We start from the raw sequence: 19,837 nt of genomic DNA on the forward strand, positions 1-19,837 counted from the left end.
GTGATTGTGTTTGTTTACACATCTTCTCTACTTGAAATTGGAGGAGTGTTGTCATTCTTAATATGACTGCTGCCACTTCAGATCTTACAGAACTTGTCTCTTTTCTCTGTTAGGTAATGGAAAGGTCAGTAGTTGCACAGCTGCCGAGGGTAGTTTCACATCTCTCACTGGACTCCTGGAAGTTGAACCCCTGCACTTCACTTGTGTGTCAACGAGTGATGGGACCAGAATAGAAAGGGATGATGCAAGTACGTTTACTGGTATATACCTCCTTTTATTATATACATTCTTTTATTGTACAAGTCTTTTTATTATGTAAGTATTCACATACCTGTCTTTAGTACACTATATGTAAGTTCCTTTACTGTTAAATATCTAAAGTTAAATTCTAAGATTTTTTAAAATAATAGGCTTTATTTTATTTATTTTTTTAAAGATTTTATTTATTTATCTTTAGAGGAGAAGGGAAGGAGAGAGGGAGAGAAATATCAATGTACGGTTGCCTCTCGTTGATCCCTGCTGGGAACTGGCCTGCAACCCAGGCATGTGCCCTGACTGGGAATCAAACCACAATTGTTTGGTTTGTAGGCCTGCACTCAATCCACTGAGCTACACCAGCCAGGGCTAAGATTTTTGTTTTAAAAAAAATTATGTGTTTGAATAAGTAATGGATTTCAGAAATTTTAAAAATTAAAACATAAAAGATTAGGGTTGAAAAAGAAAAGTGTTTCTTCACATTGCCCACCATTTTCTCCTCGGCAAAGGAAACTGTGGAACCGGTGTTTGTCTTTCTACAGGTAGTGTGTGCCTGTCCAGGTGGTCACCTCTGTGGAGACCACCACAGGCAGAGGGATTTTTATTAAACGTTAGGGCCACGTCATGCTTTCTGTTCAACCTTATGATGATTCAATTCATCCATACTATTGTGTATGTGTAGATAGTTGGTCATTTCTCCTTGTTAAACAGCAAGAGTCTGTTTTCTGAGTAAAATAAAATTTATGTGCCCTCTATTGATTTTTGTATAGTGTTGATCAGTGTTTGGGTACCACGGAAGTGCAGAAGATGACCGTGATCTCTCAGCTTCCTGTTTACTTTTTTTTGTGTGTGAGAAATATGTTGTTTGTGAAATATAATGAACATACAGAAAAGTACAGAAAACAGTTTTATTGGTCCGGCAGTGTATTACAACACATAGTGTTCATCTGACCACCAGGTGAAACAATAACATTTCCAAGACTGTAAAGGGTGTCTTTATGCCTCCTTCCATGTTTTTCTCTTTCACTCTCTCTAGAAGGTAAACATTGTCCTAACTTTTCCAGTAATCATTTCTTGGTTTTTGTTTGTTTCTTTGTACAACCAGTTAATTATGCATTCCTCAGCACCGGTTTAGTAGGGTCTATAAAACATAAAATTGAATTTATATATTTTTGGTCTGTCTTCTGTTTAACATTATGGTTGTAAAATTCACCAATAGCATTGCATATATGTAGATAGTTGGTCCTTTTACATTGCTGTTTAAGATTCTATTGTGTGAATAAAATAAAATTTATGTATCCATTATTGCTTTGTTTGCTGATGATCAACATTCGGGTTGTTCCATTGTGGTACTGTTCCTACTAACAAGAGTAACATTCTCTTGGATATGAACATAGCAGTTGATTTGTTGCTTCATAGGGTTGGCATATTTTCCACATATGTAAAGATTTCTAGTTATCTTGTTATTGATTTCTATTTAAATTGCTGTGGGGTGAAAAGAAATACTCTGGTTATCGAGCTCGCAAAATATATTAGGAGCTGTAGAGGGTCAGCTTTTATGAATATTCCATGAATGCTAGAAAATAATGTTTATTTAGCACTTCTTGTAAAGTATGTTCTACATATTCATTTGGACAAGTTTGCTATTTGTGTGTTCATTACTTTAGCTTTTGTTTTTTGGTTTATTTTTTTTGCTTCATAAGATTAGTATTAAAATGTGTCTTTTTGTTTCATCACTTTTTATTTTATATGGTTTGAAACTATGATACAATTTAGTATGGTTCTGTCTTGTGAATTGGATCCTTCATCGTTATGAATTGCTTCTTTCTCTCTAATACTGCTCTTTTTCCTAAAAGTACTTGGATATTTGTGTAGTTAGCATTACCTTTATTTTGAATTATTTGTATAGTATGTATTTTTTTCTTTCTACTTTTAACTTTTCATTGTCTTTTTATATTTTAGACATATTTTGAAAAGCAACGTGTAGTTGCCTTTTAAAATCCATTCCAATACTTTGTCTTTCAATGGGGATATTTAATTTACATTTAATGTAATTACTGATAAATTTAAATTTGTGTTTTGATATATTATATTGTGTTTCTCATCTTGCTAGATGTATCTTTTTCTCTCCTTATTTTGGTGATTACATTTTTATTGGTCTGTTCTGGTTTTTACTATTTTTAACAGTTGTCCTGGAGATTGTTATATAGACATGCCATTGACATCAGAAGTCTGGTTGTTGTTTTTACCATACAGTGCAAATATTGTATTTGAACATTACTTATTTTCTTCTCACTTGAGGTTATGTTTACTGATTTTTAGAGAGAAGAAGGGAGAGATAGAGAAAGAGTAGAAGGGAGGGGCAGAGAGAGAGAGAAATGTCAGTGTGCAAGAGAAACATCCGTTGGTTGCCTCCTGTATGCGCCCTGACCAGGAATCGAACCTGCAACTTTTTTTTCCTAATTTATATGATATTGTTATTTTATACTTTAATTTTAGGTGTATGTTAATTTCTATAATACATTATTATTATTATTGCTATTATTATTATTGTAGTAGTTTATTATATTTGATAATTACTAGGATTTAGCTCATAATTTCATTTTCTTGGTTTTGTTTTTGAGCTTTAATCTGGTATGATTTTATATCTGAAGACTTACTGTAAGATCTCTTTTTCTGTACTTATCTGTTGATGAAGTAACTTAATTTTTTTGGAAATTTTTTAGATTTTTTTTTTAATAGTTAAATGAACAAACCACAAAGTCATTATTGAGATTCCAGTATTGTTGATGTTTCCACATTTCTTCTTTTTTCTTTGCTTAAGCACTTCAAAACACACACTAGATATTATAACACTTTGACCTCTGTATGCATAACACACGTATAATAAGTACCTTGAACAGTATAGGTTTCCCTTTAATAACTGATGCCTTTTTATCATAATCATCTAAGTTAACTATATCATCATATGTTTATCATATTTAAGTGAGCATAATCAATTCTATGGTATCATCTTTATCTGAATATAGCTATTACTTCTAGTGACTTTAAGATAATCTTTTCTTACCTATTACCTTACACTGTTTTTGTTAGATGTCACCTGTTATTCCTCTTTTATTCCTCTTTTAAGGTAACTCTTATTTAAGGTAACTGTGAGTACTCAAGCTGTTTATGAGATTCATTCATACACATTCAGTCTCTCTATCTTGATTGAGATTTGTAGGGCTTCTTGAATCTTTCCTTACATCAGCTATAGAAAGAGCTCAGCCACTAGCTGATCAAAAATTGCTCCGGCTCTATTTTCTGTCTTTTCATGTCTATAATTTCATGTCTGTTACACCTCATTACTATAACTGTTATAATTTTCAGTTTTTGAATCTCTCCTTATACTGTGGGTATTATCTTCTAGATTATCCTAGTTGACTAGTTCTCTCTTTTGCTATATAGTCATTTATGGGGTTAAAAACCTACCCTTTTTTTACTCTACTCTCTAGTTGCCTCTGTTGAAAGTCTTGTGTCTGCTATCTGTGTAAATCTGTTTTTGTTTCATTGGTTACTTAGTCTAACCTTATGGCAATATCTCATTGTCTTAATCACTGTAACTTACTGTTAAGTCTTGAAATCTGATAGTCTAAATAAATCCCCCTACTTTGTTCTGTTTTCTTATATATTTAAAGAGACTACTAATGACTACTATAGTAGTCATTCCTCTCTCCCCTGTCTCTGGCAATCACGACTCCACTTTTGTCTCTCCATTTCATCCACCCGGGACATTTCATGTCAATGTGCAATCAATATGTGGCCTTTTCTGTCTGGCTTCTTTAACTTAGTATAATGTTTTTAAGTTTCATCCATTTAGCATATCGGTATATCATTGCTTTTTATGGTAAAATAATACTCTATTATATGGATATACAACATAAAAAATGGATATTCCGCATTTCGTTTACCTACTCAGTAGTTAATAGACATTTGGCTTTTTTTCTCTTTTTGACTATTAAGCAAAATACTGCTGTAATGTTTTTTTTTCTAAGTTTTTGTGTAAAATATATTTTTAGTTCTCTAGGGTATATAATCTAGGAGTGGAATCCATTGGCATTTTTTTCTTAAAGGTAGTCTTTTTTAAAGACTTCTAGGTTTTTTTGCATTAACATTTTCACCCAGTTTTATTGACATAATTGACACATTGTGTAAGATTAATTTGCACAAAATATTGGTTTGATACATTTACGTTATACTACATTGTAAAATGATCACCACCTTTGCATTAGTTAACACCTGCAACCCATAACATAATTATTATTTCTTTTTTGGGGTGAGACTATTTTAGGTCTACCTTCTTGGCAGTTTTCAAGTATATAATATAGTATTAATAGCTGTAAACACTATGCTGTGCCTTTCTCTGTATTTCCATTTAAATTTTAGAATCAGCCTGCCAGTGTATACCCAGAAAGCTTATTATTTTAAATTTAAATTAAAACTAAAACAGTGTAACTTGTAATGCACACCAAATAATTGCTATTATTGTATATTTTCCCCAATATAACTTTTCGTAAAGGCCTTTTATAAAAAGTTTTAGTGCTGTTCTTAGACCTGGCTTCTACTTCTTGTTTATGCTGACCTGTTTAAGTTGTAAAATTGTCTTTATACCAGCTTTTTAAAAAATGTTTTCCACAAATGTTGGTAAATATTTTACATGAAAAGAGTTCTTTATAACATATATCTGAATAAAATTGAAAAGGAAAGTCAAAGACATTGTTTGTGGACCTTTAAATGATGGTGATGTTCATGGGTCAGCTGTGTGCGCCCTGTCCATGGGGCTGTGCGTAGGACGGGCCACTCTACGTGTTAGTGTTCTGGGGAGCGTGGGGTAGGAACTGCTTTTCATAAATATGTGGGGGCCAGACTGTCTGTCTAGGTTGTGCTTTAAAATGACGAAGTGAATTTTATCAGTCTTTTTAAATGATGTTCCTATAATTGCGGACTTTTTTTTGAGCCTTTTTTTTTTGCGGGGGAAGAAGGAACTGTTGTTTCTTGTAAGAAATCATAGTAAAGCAAATTTCAGTTTATTTCTTATGTCCAAATTGTACAAGATCATCCTTGTTTTGCATTTTCATTTTAGCCATACTAAATGAAATTTCTACGCTGAAAGTATTTTTAAAGTAATTTTTTATTGTTCAGTTACAGTTGACAAATAATATATTAGTTTCAGGTGTACAACCCAGTGATTAAGACCCTTATATAACTTAAGAAGTGATTACCCCGTTAAATCTGGTACTCATGACCCCATACATAGTTATTGCAATATTATTGACTCTATTTCCTGTGCTGCACTTTACATCCCCGTAACTACTCTGTAACAACCATTTTCCCAAAGCCCCTTTCATCTAGCAACCACCAAAATGTTCTTTGTATGTATGAGCCTGTTCTGTTCTGCCTGTTTTTTTGTTTTAGATTCCACAGACAAGTGAAATTATCTGGCATTTGTCTTTTCTGTGTCTGACCTCTTTCACTTAGCATAATGCCCTCTAGGTCTGTCCTTCTTGCAGATGGCAAGATTTCATTCTTTGTTATGGCTAGGTCATACTCCATTTTATATGTGCATTACTTCTCTATCCATTAATCTATTAGTAGACACTTAGGTTGCTTCCATATCTTCGTTATTGTACGTAATGCTGCAATGAACATATGGATGTATGGGTCTTTTCCGTTTAGTGTTTTGGGTTTCTTTGGGTAAATATGCAGAAGTGGAATTGCTGGGTCCTTGTTTGTCTCTTGTTATATAGACTCTGCTGAAAATATTTTAAAACTTACGTGTGTATTAATTTTTCTTTGATTTAGACCATTCCTGGATCCCTTAAACTTGAATACTATCATGTTCAATAGACTATTACAATTCCCTTATTTATACTCTATAGATTTCTGTCTTTCAAAATAAAAATTAACTATAGTTTTAGTGTCAGAATTGTGTAGTATTTTAAATGTGTTTTGGTGAACGTTTTCTTCATCCTGGTTTTTTTCCCCCCTTGTCTTGTGCCAGTGAGTTCCTTCGGGGTTACTCCTGCAGTAGGTGGACTATCATCTGGGACAGTTGGGGAAGCTTCGACAGCCCTGAGTTCAGCAGCCCAGGTAGCTTTGCAGTCTCTCTCTCATGCAATGGCTTCAGCCGAGCAACAGCTACAGGTGCTGCAAGAGAAACAGCAGCAGCTTTTGAAGCTTCAGCAACAGGTTGGAGACTATTTGGCTCTTTGTTCATGCTGTCTCTAAACTTCAAAAGCTGAAAAAGTACTGTAAAAATGACCATTATTTTCATAAAGGAAAGTAGGTTGACTGATCTGAACTAAGCATTTTCTACAAAAATTGAGGTAAAGTCTTTGCGATATATTTGTTTTAAAAAATTACGTAAGTGGATTTTATTCTATACCTATCTGAGGGAATATATTTGATACTTTTTTATTTGCAATATTTTAGCATAATCGAGTCTTATGCTTAAACACTCTTGGTCAGTCATTGTAGTTATCATTTACTATTTATATTGGTTGAAGAACCTAAATTGGTCGAAGACCAGTTAAATTAATGTGATTTAAAATTTAGTGTAACATGTTTGGGAGATTTCATCATGGCCTAAATGTACCCTGTGCAATTCCAGGTGTCAAATTGTATCAGGTTAGGCAACATATGAGAGTCCATTTCCTGTTAATATTTTGTTGTTAGGAGAACTTTGCTTTTATATTTACATTTAATTGTTCTTCTTCCTTCCCACCTTTGCTTTGAGAAAGTCCTAGTTCCCAAATACTCCAAAAATTTTGTATCAAATATTTAACAAAGTATAAATGGCAAAGAAAACCCCATTCACGTTGTCAACTCTTTTTTTGATTTCATTTTTATTTAACTGGGATCCAGTTATTCATGTTTGTCTTCATAATACATTCCTGTGTGGTATTCCCCACAATTCAGGTAGGTGGGTTAGTCTATATTTTTTACTTTTACTTCTTTTACAGAAAGCAAAGCTGGAAGCCAAGTTACATCAGACAACAGCTGCAGCAGCTGCGGCAGCCTCAGCAGCATCAGCAACGTCAGCACTAGGTCCTGTTCACAACTCTGTGCCTTCCAACCCTGTGGCAGCCCCTGGATTCTTCATTCATCCGTCCGATGTTATTCCGCCCACTCCAAAAACAACACCACTGTTCATGACTCCACCCCTCACGCCACCCAATGAAGCGGTTTCTGTTGTGATTAATGCTGAACTCGCACAGCTTTTCCCAGGCACAATTATTGATCCCCCACCAGTCAATCTTACCGCACACAACAGAAATTCCAACAAGTCCAGAATGGTAAATCATTATATTTTAAAAAGGGGTTTGCATAGACATTTAAAAATAATTGGAAATATTTGCTAACTTTAGAATTACCAACTTACGATATGGCAAAATTTTTGTTCTTATAAAATATTACAGAATGTACACTAGGAAATGAGACTTGTTATTTTGATATCATGGTTACTTGTTTTCTATAGCAAAAGTAATATCAATATAGAGTTATACTTTTTTTCTTTTCTAGAATCCACTTGGTTCTGGCCTAGCCCTTGCAATTTCTCATGCTTCACATTTCCTTCAACCTCCACCTCATCAGTCCATTATTATAGAGCGAATGCATTCAGGTAATCTTCGACTTTCTTAAAATCTTTTTCTTGCCTAGTCTGTTGTACCTAGGAAGACTTAATGTTCTGTAGTTTGATTTCCCTTTGCAGATATTGTATTTGCTCTTCAGTAAGTAGGCTTTAACAAAGGCTCAAGATATGTGCTCACCAAGTTGAAGGGAAGAAAGCTACTGAATAGACTCACTGGCTCTGTGGAGTTGGTCTGTGTATGACTCTTGCCTGTTGAACAATGGCTAACATAAATACTTGCCTTCAGTGTAGCTGCTGAAATACAGTCACAGAAGAAATTACATTTAAAGAAGTGGTATTTGTAAGAGTAGCATTCTGGTATTGGAGCCATTTCTTGCAAATAGCAAAGAAAGCTACTGCTAAGTATAATAACTGAGGAAGATTATAAACCCTTTCTAGTCTCTGGGTAATTGAAAACTTTCATGAGCTTGTACCCTGTGATAGGGATAGGTCCTTTCAGTTAGAGCATGTTTAGTAATAAGCTATAGGCAATTTTAACTTAATATCCTTCCAACTCTCTGTTGGGTTTGAGTAGCAGTGGAATTCAAAAACCTTAGGCATGTTTTCTAGGGGGAAACATGTGAGTATAGTGCATAGTGTATCACTTCATTATACAAACAGTTGAACCACTTTTATTTTATTGCAGTTGCAGTTTCTTCTTTGCAAGAGATCGTTCTTTTTAAAATTTTGTATTTTTATTTAAAAAATGTTTTAATATACCTTATTAAAATTGCCCCAATGCTGTTACCATTGTCCCAATTTTTCCCCTTTTCCCCCCTCCACCCAGTATCCCACATTCCCTCAGGTAGTCCCCCTCCTAGTTCATGTCCACGGGTCATGCATATAAGTTCTTTGGCTACTCCATTTCTTACATTGTTCTTAATATCCCCTGTCTATTCTGTACGTACCAATTTGTACTTCTTAATCCCTGCACCTTTTCCCCATCCTCTTCTTTCCCCTCCCAGTTGATAACCCTCCAAATGATTTCCATGTCTGTGGTTTTGTTTCTGTTGATTTGCTTAGTTTGTTTTTTTTTTATTCAGTTGTTGATAGTTGTGAATTTATTGCCATTTTAATGTTCATAGTTTTGTTCTTTTTCTTAAATAAGTCCCTTTAACATTTCTTATAATAATGGGTTGGTGATGATGAACTCTTTTAGTTTTACCTTGTCTGGGAAGCACGTTATCTTCCCTTCCATTCTAAGTGGTAACTTTCCTGGATACAGTGATCTAGGTTGGAGGTCTTGTAGGTCCTTGCTTTTCGTCACTTTGAATACTTCTTGCCAGTCCCTTCCCAGCCTGAAGTTTCTTGAGAAATCAGCTGACAGCCTTATGGGAACTCTTTTGTAGGTAATTCTGCTTTTCTCTTGCTGCTTTTAAGGTTCTCTCTTTATCTTTAACTTTTGGCGTTTTAATTATGATGTGTCTTGGTTTGGGCTTCTTTGGGTCCAACTTGTTTGGACCTCTTTTTTGTTTCCTAGATTTGTCTATTCCTTCACCAAATTAGGGAAATTTTCTTTCATTATTTTTTCAGGTAAGTTTTTAATCTTTTGTTGTTTCCATTCTCCTTCTCGTACCTCTGTGATTTGAATGTCAGTACATTCGAAGTCCCAGAGGCTGCTTAGCCTGTCCTTGAGTTTTTGGATTCTTTCTTCTTGCTGTTTTGGTTCAATATTTTTTTCTTCTTTTTGTTCCAAATTGTTGATTGTATTATTCTTGGCTTCATCTACTCCACTGTTGGTTTCCTGTAAATTTTTCTATATTTCACTTAGTGTAACCTTCATTTCTGCCTGGGTCTTTTTCATGCTGTTGAAGTCCCAGAGAATTCCTTGAGCATCCTAATAACCAGTGTTTTGAACTCTGCATTTGATAGATTGCTTATCTCAATTTTGTTTAGTTACTTTTCTGGAGTTCTGTTTTGTTCTTTCTTTGGGCCATATTTCTTTGTCTCTTGATTTTGGCAACCTCCCTGTGCTTATTTCTACATATTAGGTCAAGTTATTGTAACTCCCTGTGTTAGTGGCATGGCCTGTTGTAGAAAAGTGCACTGGTAAGTTGGATGGGGCGGAGCCTTAGGTAATTGCCAGGATGGGGCAACCTGTGTGAACCAGGTTGCTGGAGTCTCTGATAAAGTGTTGCAGCTCTGTGGCTCTGTGTGGGAAAGGACTCAGAAAGGGGACAGTGCCTCTGCCTGGCATTTGGAGTTTTGACCAAGAGGCAGCAGTACCTGTCACTTGCTCTAGGTACTTCAGATTCTCCTCATATGTCACTGGAGCCCTTCCAGCTGCTGCCCCAGAGCTTGAGTCCAGAAGGAGTGAGTTTGCATAAGTCCTCAGTCTCTTGTGGGCTCTTAAAGAGGAGACACCTAAGGATCCTGCAGTTTCTTTCACCATCTCAACCCTCCCCCACCACTGGTTTTTGCAGCCAGAAGTTATGGGGACTTATCTTCCTGGCACTGGAACTCTGGGCCGATAGTCTGGCCTGGGGCGCTGGGATCCCTTGCTCCTGAGATATCCCTTCTCCACCACATGTGGGAGTGGAACCCCCCATTCGTGTCTGCTCGTCTCTGCCCCTGCTTCCGGTCTGGGTGAATGCGGCTTTTTTAATTCCTTGGTTGTCGGACTTACAAATAGCTCAGTTTTTCTGATGATTCTGGGTGGTAGTTATTTTGTATTTTAGTTGTAATTTTTACAAAATTAAACAACTACAAAATTGCTGTGGTTGTGTGAGGAGGTGGGCTGTGTTTACCTATGCTTCTATGTTTGAGAGTTTTTTTACAGCAGTTGAGACTTCTGTAAAGATGGAGAAGTCAAGATGGAGAAGTAGGTTACCATGCTTCAGATGTAATTTGTTCAGTCGTATGAATTGTGAGTGGTTATTTACACTGTTTTTTTGATTATAGCATATAAGTCTTCTAAGGGGAATTGTGTTTTTTTGCAGTTTAGTAGTTTTTCTGTTTAGGAAAGTATTGATAACTGCCTGTTTTCTTTTAAACTTAGACCCATGGAGAATTGCTTTAGTACTAGAAGTTTAATTTTCTTGGTTTCCTTTACTCTAAAATGTAGGTGGTAAGGTTACTAGCTACCCCTCACTCCAACCCAATAAAAAAGAAAAAGAATTAAAGTGTTAGTAATGACTCTGCTTTAGTGTTTTACTAACCGAGCTTAATTCTGAAATGTGTGTGAGATGAGGGATGCACATCTGCCCTTGTTCCTCTCCGATCATTCTTGCCTTTTCTGAAGGTGAACATCTCATGCTGCGTGTGAGTCTAGTGCTTGCATACAAAGCACACATTGTCTCCTGAGTGTGGCCCTTAGTATTCGAGTAAGCTATCTAGTTCACATGGTACTGCTGGAAAACACCCATGTGTCAGTACTTCAGTACTTCATTGTTCTTCATTCGAGGACCTTCTTATGGGATATTTAGTGCTGGTAATTGCTACATATTATTTCAGCCTTACAGTTTTACCTTGCATTTTAACCCCAAATATAAGATGTAACTCCCTAAGAAGTGAAATAAGATCTAAGAAAAAGTATAGTCAGGTATTGCAATTCGGTATTATTAATGCATCTAGTTGTGAAATTTTTAAAGAAAAACCAAATGACTCAAAGAAGAGTAGATAGATAATTTATATAATTAATCTATATACTATTTTTAATTTAATTTTTTCTCTAATGCTTTAAATTACGTTTTTATGTATAGTTGATTGCCTTTATAGTAACAGACTTAGTATTGTATATGTTTTAGTTAAGTTTTGGGTTTCAAACTAACATAGGTTGAGGTTTCAGATATTTTTTTGATGAGTGTTCCAAACTGCTTTTGAGTATATCTTTTGGCTAATTGATATGGTATTTTTGGTCAACTATTGCTCTCTACCTCATAGGAGCAAGGAGGTTTGTAACCTTGGATTTTGGCAGACCAATACTGTTGACTGATGTATTGATTCCCACCTGTGGAGACTTGGCCTCCTTGTCAATTGACATTTGGACCTTAGGAGAAGAGGTGGATGGGAGGCGATTGGTTGTGGCAACTGACATCAGCACCCATTCACTAATTCTTCATGACTTGATACCACCTCCTGTGTGCAGATTCATGAAGGTAAAGATAACATCGAGAAAGTGAATTGATTGATAAGGTTTTCATGTTTCTGACAAGTTATGAAAAATATTCAGACATACAATTAAAAAGTATAACTGTCAACTTTTTAAATACATTACTCAGATTTTTTTTGTTGAGGGTTGGTGTGTGTGTATACTTCTAATTTTTTATTTCAGATCACTGTCATTGGACGTTATGGAAGTACAAATGCCAGAGCCAAAATCCCATTAGGATTTTACTATGGTCATACCTACATCTTGCCTTGGGAGAGTGAACTGAAGTTAATGCATGATCCTCTAAGGGGAGAAGGAGAATCTGCAAACCAACCAGAAATTGACCAGCATTTAGCAATGATGGTTGCTCTACAGGAGGATATACAATGCAGGTTGGTAGGAAATTGCAGAATATTTTACTCTTAGTGAAATCCTGTACTGTGTATAGTGTCTTCCATATATTTGTCAAGAAATGTCTTTGCATAAGTGTATAGAAAAGTACAGTAGGAAGTAGGACATAACATCTTACAGTAGTGTTGAATGTATTAAGGTATTGTGATTAAATAATTGGTTCTATTTAGTACCTACCAATGGATTAATTCTTTTTAATGGTCATGTAATAACATTTTAACTTTTAGTGTCTGTTCATACATGTACATTAAAAAATACTGCTGGAATGATTTTGTTCATTCTTTATTTGTAGGTATAACTTAGCTTGTCATCGGCTGGAAACTCTTCTGCAAAGTATCGATCTTCCTCCTCTCAACAGTGCTAACAATGCACAGTACTTCTTGCGAAAGCCAGACAAGGCCGTCGAGGAAGACAGTAGAGTTTTTTCTTCCTATCAGGATTGTATTCAGCTACAGCTCCAACTGAATTTGGCTCATAATGCAGTACAGAGACTCAGAGTAGCTCTAGGTGCAAGTAGAAAGATGCTGAATGAAACATCACATCCAAAAGATGTAATTCAGACTTCTTCCACAGAGCAGTTACGTACTATCATCAGATATTTATTGGACACTTTGCTGAGCCTTCTTCACTCTTCCAATGGTTTGTATTTAACTTAAATATTTTAAAGATTGGGAATATATTGGGTGTAATCTTGTTGAGTATTTTGTTGCTGCTTTTTGATATTTTGGGGGTATTAGTAATTTTGATATCCTTTCTTATGTGAGTGTGAAATCTTTTTTAGGTTAACTCATTTTTTCTCTGTATTTTTATTTGTTTTTCTTAAATGGATATTTTGATTATTTTTTCCTTGAGTCTCTGCTATTGATGTGCCACATCATTGTGTTACTACTAAACTAAATATTGATTAAGTGCGAACACTGAAAAGTTAATAATTGCTAATGTAATGTAGACCTGTCATTTCTATCCAGGAGCTATTTTTCGTTATTACCGACGCACATACGAACACACACAACCATCTGGTACCCCCATCTTCACATAAAGGAAATAAAAAGGATTTCAGTACTAACTCTTCAAGTAGTTAGAAATTTAAATTCTACATAAGAGGAGTCAGTAAATAAATAGGAAAATAAAAATAATTCCGTATGCATTGCTGGTAAAGAAGAAAACATATATAGGCATGCTGATTTCAATATTACAGCATACACTTAAATAGGAAATTTTACTATTTTCTTTCTTGTAATAGGACACTCTGTTCCTGCAGTTTTGCAGAGCACATTTCATGCCCAGGCCTGTGAAGAGCTTTTTAAACACTTGTGCATCAGTGGAACCCCAAAGATACGGTTACACACTGGTCTTCTGCTCGTTCAACTCTGTGGTGGTGAAAGATGGTGGGGTCAGTTTCTCTCTAATGTTCTTCAGGAATTATACAATTCGGAGCAGCTTCTCATCTTTCCACAGGATAGGTAGGTCAGAAAATCATGGACTGACTTGTTATTAATGATGTATACTTCTCTCGGTACATCCATCTGTGTACCATGTATCTGTGAATCTGTGTTCAGATTTCAAAATCTTCCACATACGGATACTGAATGGGAGAACGAAGCACGTGCACTCAGGGTTTGGGGAATGCCCAGTGAAGGGCATGTAGAAGAAGTTTATATATGATAAAACTGGACTGCAGTCTTTAGTTTTCTGACTGAGTCTGTGGACTTCACAGAACTGTGTTTACTTGTATTTCCGATCAGATCATGTGATGCTATGCGTTAAATTTCATTTTGAGGCTATGATAAAGTTCTCTCTACCTGATTTCTTGTGGATAAAGTTAGAAAATATAACCAAGTGCTTGAAAAAGCTAATTCTAACATCATACCTTTCAGATATCTTGCTAAGAATCAAGTATTCTATCATTACTCTATTAGATTTCAATGTAAATTATATTTTAAAAGAATAACCAATTTGATTTATAATGGCTATTTTAGTAATATCTCTTTTTTAGGGTCTTCATGTTACTTTCCTGCATTGGTCAAAGATCACTGAGTAATAGTGGAGTATTAGAAAGCTTACTTAATCTGTTGGATAATTTATTGTCACCTCTTCAGCCACACTTGCCCATGCACCGGAGGACAGAAGGTATTGTTTAGTTGTCTTCAGTAGAAACACAAGATTACTGTAAATAGGGCTTTATAAATTGGCTAATCTGAAATACTTTTTAAAAATCCATTGCTGCACATTTGTTACTGTTTTTATGAGATAGACTTTCTGGGATGACCAGCCTTCATGGGATTGACCACCCTGTAATTATTGCTCTTTTAAATCGATTACCTTTTTATTATTCGGATTTTGAACTTGGAAATTACTGCAATATGTTTATTCTATACTATTATAGCTAAAGTCAAACTTTCTTGTTCAAATTTAAGGTTTAAAGTACTTTGCTGGGTGGTCATTGATAATGAGTCACATGAGGGAGAAAACTGTTGCCAGAATAAAAATCTTAGAACATATGAATTTACAACTTTAAAACTTTATTACTTGTAAATTGAATTTTTTCATCAGTCACTTGTAAAAAAAAAAGAGAATATAATTTTAAACCTTGTTTTCTAGTTTATAATTTATCTGTTAGATTTAATTTACATTTAAAGATCTATTTTGCACCATGACACATTTGTATACCATTAGATTCAATATGTTACTTGATTTGTGGTCTTCGCTTCTGATTTTGGGGCTTATTATAAATAAATATTGATGTAATGATATGTTTTAGATTTATACAGTGTCTTACCCCATAGTTATCAGACTTCATTAGGACTCTGAGAGTCACCTGATTATTTTTCCCCCTTCTCTTCATAGGAGTACTAGATATTCCCATGATCAGCTGGGTGGTCATGCTGGTGTCCAGGTTGCTGGATTATGTGGCAACTGTTGAAGATGAAGCAGCAGCTGCAAAGAAACCTTCGAATGGTAAAGACAGGGAGAGGTTTCTGACAGGTATCAGAAGTTTTAATAGTCTCTTTTTGGGGATTTGGAGGGACTCATAGTTGTTCCAGAGTTGGCTATTAGCCTAGAGATTCCCGCTGTGTGTAATTTATGTAAGAAGGAATTAACTTTACCAGGAATCTGTTTAAGGATAGAATTTATTTTTGAAGGACATTATGGACAAACCCCTTGTCTGAACATGACTTTAGTCACTAGACACAATTATGTCTTTCACAGATTTTTCCTCCATAACCATTTAAACAATTTATGAAAACAACAACATATATATAAGTGAAGTTATGGAAAGAAATTCTGTGAAGAGTTCTTTTAGTTTTATGTTATTTAATATAGTGTCATTCCTTTGACCATTATAAAGTTAGTTTGACTAATTAATTAAAAATAACTTTTATGCTTGCAGAAATTTCAATAATTTTTTTGTTGTAATCTTTCTTCATTAGTTTGAGGCTTTAAAAAGTTTAAAAATGAAGGGAAGTCAAATTGTAAGACAAGTTGTTTTCTTCCCCTCTCCCAAATTAATAGTGCTTTCTACAAAGGATTTGACATAGCTCTATTTAATATCTAATTACAGCCAATAAGTGACATAAAATTTGGGACTTTAAACATTGTCAGGATCCTACTATTTAAAAAAGGTTTCTTGAGATGTTTTATAGGTGTATCAGTTGTTAATGGTATACATTGTGTTTGGGGAGAGGATGGGGGATTCTTTTCATCTACAGGGAATTTTCTCTCTATATTTATTTTTTTAATAGTGTATGTCAGTGATCAGTAAGACATACAATTAAACATTACCATGATGTGAAGTTGGAACATAACAGTTAGTATTCTAGGTCTTAGTTTTTATTTATATCATTCAGAGACTATGGAAACACATTGATGGGCAACAATATTTTTTTTAGTGTTGGAAGAATTTGAACTGATTTCACAAATAGATAGAGAATCGAAAAATGTGTCTTTAGTTTAAGCAAATGAACAAATAATTGGAGGTGGGTTAAGTGTCTGATTAAGTCTGAATTGAGCAGAAGAACTGACACTTAGAGAGTACTCTGGATACAGTTCAAAAAGAGTAAGTACAGCTACGCAGCATAGTTTTGGAACTACTGAACCTTATTTTTGCAGTCGGTAAGTCAGTTACTCAGTACCATTCTGGGGGGCACTTGCACAAAAGCATATGAGTTTGAAAGTTAGGCAGTATTGAACATTTGTTGTTAGAATTGATCGCCATCATCAAAGTTGTATTGTACGAAAGTTCATCTTAATTATGGAGAAAGATGGCTGTTATCTTAAAGGAAGATGGGAGACAGCTTAGGGTCTAGGTTAATCGTTCTAGGGTCAAACTTAGCAATTTCTTTATAGCGGCTTTCTTAATGTTTTTTTAAAAAAACTGCTTTGTCATGAATGATACATTTAGAATTTTGTGTTTATTGGGTATTAAATGTACTTAAAACCACATTTAACAGATTTATTAATAAAACTTTTCCTTGCCCTCTAGGTAACCAGTGGAGTTTTATTAACAATAATCTGCACACTCAGAACATACACAGGTCTTCCAAGGGCAGCAGTAGCCTTGATAGATTATATTCCAGGAAAATCAGAAAGCAGCTGGTTCATCATAAACAGGTAATTTTGAATACCTTTTTATTTTAATGTTTAAGAACACTGCTTTAAAGGTTGCAGGGGGAGAGGCTTGCTATCAGATAGGTATGGCATTTAAAGAGCTACATAAAGAGATGATGTAACATTTCGAGACTGAATTTCCTTATATGTAAGACTGCAACAGTAGTGGTTTACAGATTTTTGGTGAGGTAGTTTAAACTGATCGCCTCTTCACAGCTCTATTCCTGCCATTCAGAGGGAGCCCACCATTATTCTTTGCTTGGTCAGAAGGCCTCTTTTTGTCCTTTCTCAATCCAGTCCATTTTCATGCTGCCTCTAGGGAGTTCTCTTTAAATACAAACTTGAATATCTTACTCATTCTGTAAATTCTTAGTGACTACCAGTTGACCTGATGAAGGTCAAACATAAAACGTGGATTTAGGATATCTATTATCTGTGCCTCTGTCTGACATTCAGGTTTGAATTGTGGTTTAGCCATATTCAGTTGAGTTCCTGAACCAATCACACCAGTGTTCTCATTCAGAATTTTTGTGTGTGCTAAGTTTTTTATTTTATATTTATTTATTTATTTTTCTCCCAACCACATACTTTACTCTTTTGCTTGGGAAAGCTAACTTATTTTTCAGGCCTTCCCTGGTTTCTAAATAGGATAGTACTGCATACAATATATTCCTCGTGTTTTCTATATTTTCCCTCTCATATTCACTATATATTTTGCAGGGATTCTTTTATTTTATTAACATGTGATTTGTGCATTTCACTGTGCAAAAATGACTTCTTAAAGTATTACTAGATATGCAGAGTACATACTCTTTTTTATGCTGACCTCTTTTATTAAAAGTCATATACTTGAGCTTCATCATCTATGTTATTAGAGGGTGTTAGTGGTTCTTATTTAGTTTATGGCCACTGTTCCATTATTTGAATGTTCCCAAATCTGTTTGTCCATTTTCCTGTTGAATTCTTTTTTTTTTTTGCTTTAGTTTTTAACTGCTTCTTTTAAATATACACAGATCTCTGCTGCTTTAATGTGAAAGTGCATGTGAACACATGTACTCTTTCACAGAAGGATATACAGGGGTGAGCAAAAGTAGGTTTACAGTTTTGAGTACATGAAACAGTTTATTCGTGTATTATTATTTATTTGTTATTATACTTACTAACCTACTTTTGGCCACCCCTGTATATTAATTAGTATGTGATTTTATTGCAGGGTATCTGGATTCGTACGGTTTTTTATCTCAATTGGTTTCATGATTTCTCTTGAAATTAAAATTTATTAATGTGCATTTCACTCTGTGGAACAGAGTTTATAGCTGACATTACATTCTTATGAGCCAGTACTTTATTCCAGTTCACTACACTTTTTAAAGTGTCTTCCTCTTTATCTTACAGCTCTATCCTAGATACTTAGTATTCATCCTAGTGTGTTGTTAGTAAATATTGGTGTAATTGATTTAAGCTGAAATGATATTTTATATGAAACCCTTAGGATATGGAAGCTTGTGAAAGCTTTGGGATTTATAAAACATATGATGTAGCACCAGCTTTTAAATTCTCACTTCTAAGTTTTTCACCTTTAAGCTAACTGTTTGATCTTTTGCAAGACAAGTTATAAGAAGTCTTTTTCTCAATGCTTTTTCTTTTCGAGACTCAACTAATTTTAGGTGGTACTAATTTGCATCTTTTAAAATCCAGCTAAAATGTATTGGTCATTTAATATTTATGCTTGCTGATTTTAATTTAGGATGTGAAGGTTAAACTAAAGTATAACCCAGTGAAATTATAAAAAAGTATTACTACTGTATTTTATTTTTCAGTGTGAGGAGGACATTATTGGGGCAGTTGGTAAAACTTAAAAAAATGGAGTTTGAGTGACAGTTGGTGGTAGTGCATCAGTGCTGTGTCTCTAATTTTGACGGTTGTATTACGGTTTTTAGGAGAAGGTTCTCGTTTCTAGAAAATACGTACTAAAGTATTGAGGGTAGATTGGTCATCAGGTTGCCAATTTATTCCCATATGGTTTCAGGGAAAAATATATTTGTACAGTAACTGAAATTACTGATTAAGATTGTGGTTGTTTCAAAATAAATTTAAAATAATATTCTTCTTTATTGTAATTGTACATGTTAACAGTAGAACTCTTGGGACAGTTTCTTGAAAATACTGATTTGTAGTAGTTCCCACATTCACATAATGTATATTGTTTAATGCATGTACACAGTTGGTTTTATTTTGGATACATTTTTTATATATATGGAGATAACATACAAGTTGATACTTGTTTATAATAGTGATAATAAAAGATTTTTTCTTGATAACAAAAATTTATGTCAGTAGTAGAACTTTAAGAAGTACTCTTTGGAAAGGTAGGTTTTTAAGCTTTGAACTAAATTATGCATTTATAATTATGGCTGTAACTTTCTCCTGACTCTCTGTTTATAGTAGTATTCTGCATATATGGCTATAGGGGGACGTCATCCAACAGATTATTAAGGTTTCTCTGGGCAGAATGTTTTCCCCCCTTTTGGTCTGTTTGCTCATTGCTGCCAACTACTAGTGATTGCCAGGGGTTACAAAGAGATGGGGCAGATGGGACAGGAGGGGAGCAGGTGAACAGCGTAAAAGAAAAACATGGGGGAACCTCATGATGACAGAGTTCTTTAGTGTTAACTGTAGCAATAGATAGGTGAACCAGCACGTGCCTAGCATTGTATACAAGAATACACAGACACAAATGGAGTGCAAATGAAACTGGAAAAAATCTGAGTAAGACTGTTGAGTTATAACAATGGGGTTTTAAT

General features: G+C 34.7%; 1 protein-coding gene across 10 annotated transcripts in view; it reads left to right on the top strand.

The window, feature by feature from the left end:
- Positions 1-19,837, top strand: part of BIRC6 (baculoviral IAP repeat containing 6) — a 198,432-nt gene that overhangs the window by 81,078 nt on the left and 97,517 nt on the right. For 5 of the 10 annotated variants that reach the window (XM_037146571.2, XM_037146579.2, XM_037146576.2 and 2 more), the window contains exons 23-33: positions 114-260; positions 6,296-6,483; positions 7,257-7,589; positions 7,816-7,915; positions 11,807-12,021; positions 12,198-12,406; positions 12,718-13,064; positions 13,669-13,888; positions 14,422-14,555; positions 15,273-15,410; positions 16,909-17,036. In XM_037146571.2, coding sequence (XP_037002466.2) covers positions 114-260; positions 6,296-6,483; positions 7,257-7,589; positions 7,816-7,915; positions 11,807-12,021; positions 12,198-12,406; positions 12,718-13,064; positions 13,669-13,888; positions 14,422-14,555; positions 15,273-15,410; positions 16,909-17,036 — 2,159 coding nt within the window. The remainder of the gene's footprint in view (positions 1-113; positions 261-6,295; positions 6,484-7,256; positions 7,590-7,815; positions 7,916-11,806; positions 12,022-12,197; positions 12,407-12,717; positions 13,065-13,668; positions 13,889-14,421; positions 14,556-15,272; positions 15,411-16,908; positions 17,037-19,837) is intronic. The other 5 variants (XM_037146573.2, XM_037146577.2, XM_037146583.2 and 2 more) reach the window with 3 other exon arrangements.

The sequence above is a fragment of the Artibeus jamaicensis genome, unplaced genomic scaffold (assembly GCF_021234435.1).
Source record: "Artibeus jamaicensis isolate MK-2021 breed Jamaican fruit bat unplaced genomic scaffold, CSHL_Jam_final contig_465, whole genome shotgun sequence".
Lineage (NCBI taxonomy): Eukaryota > Metazoa > Chordata > Mammalia > Chiroptera > Phyllostomidae > Artibeus > Artibeus jamaicensis.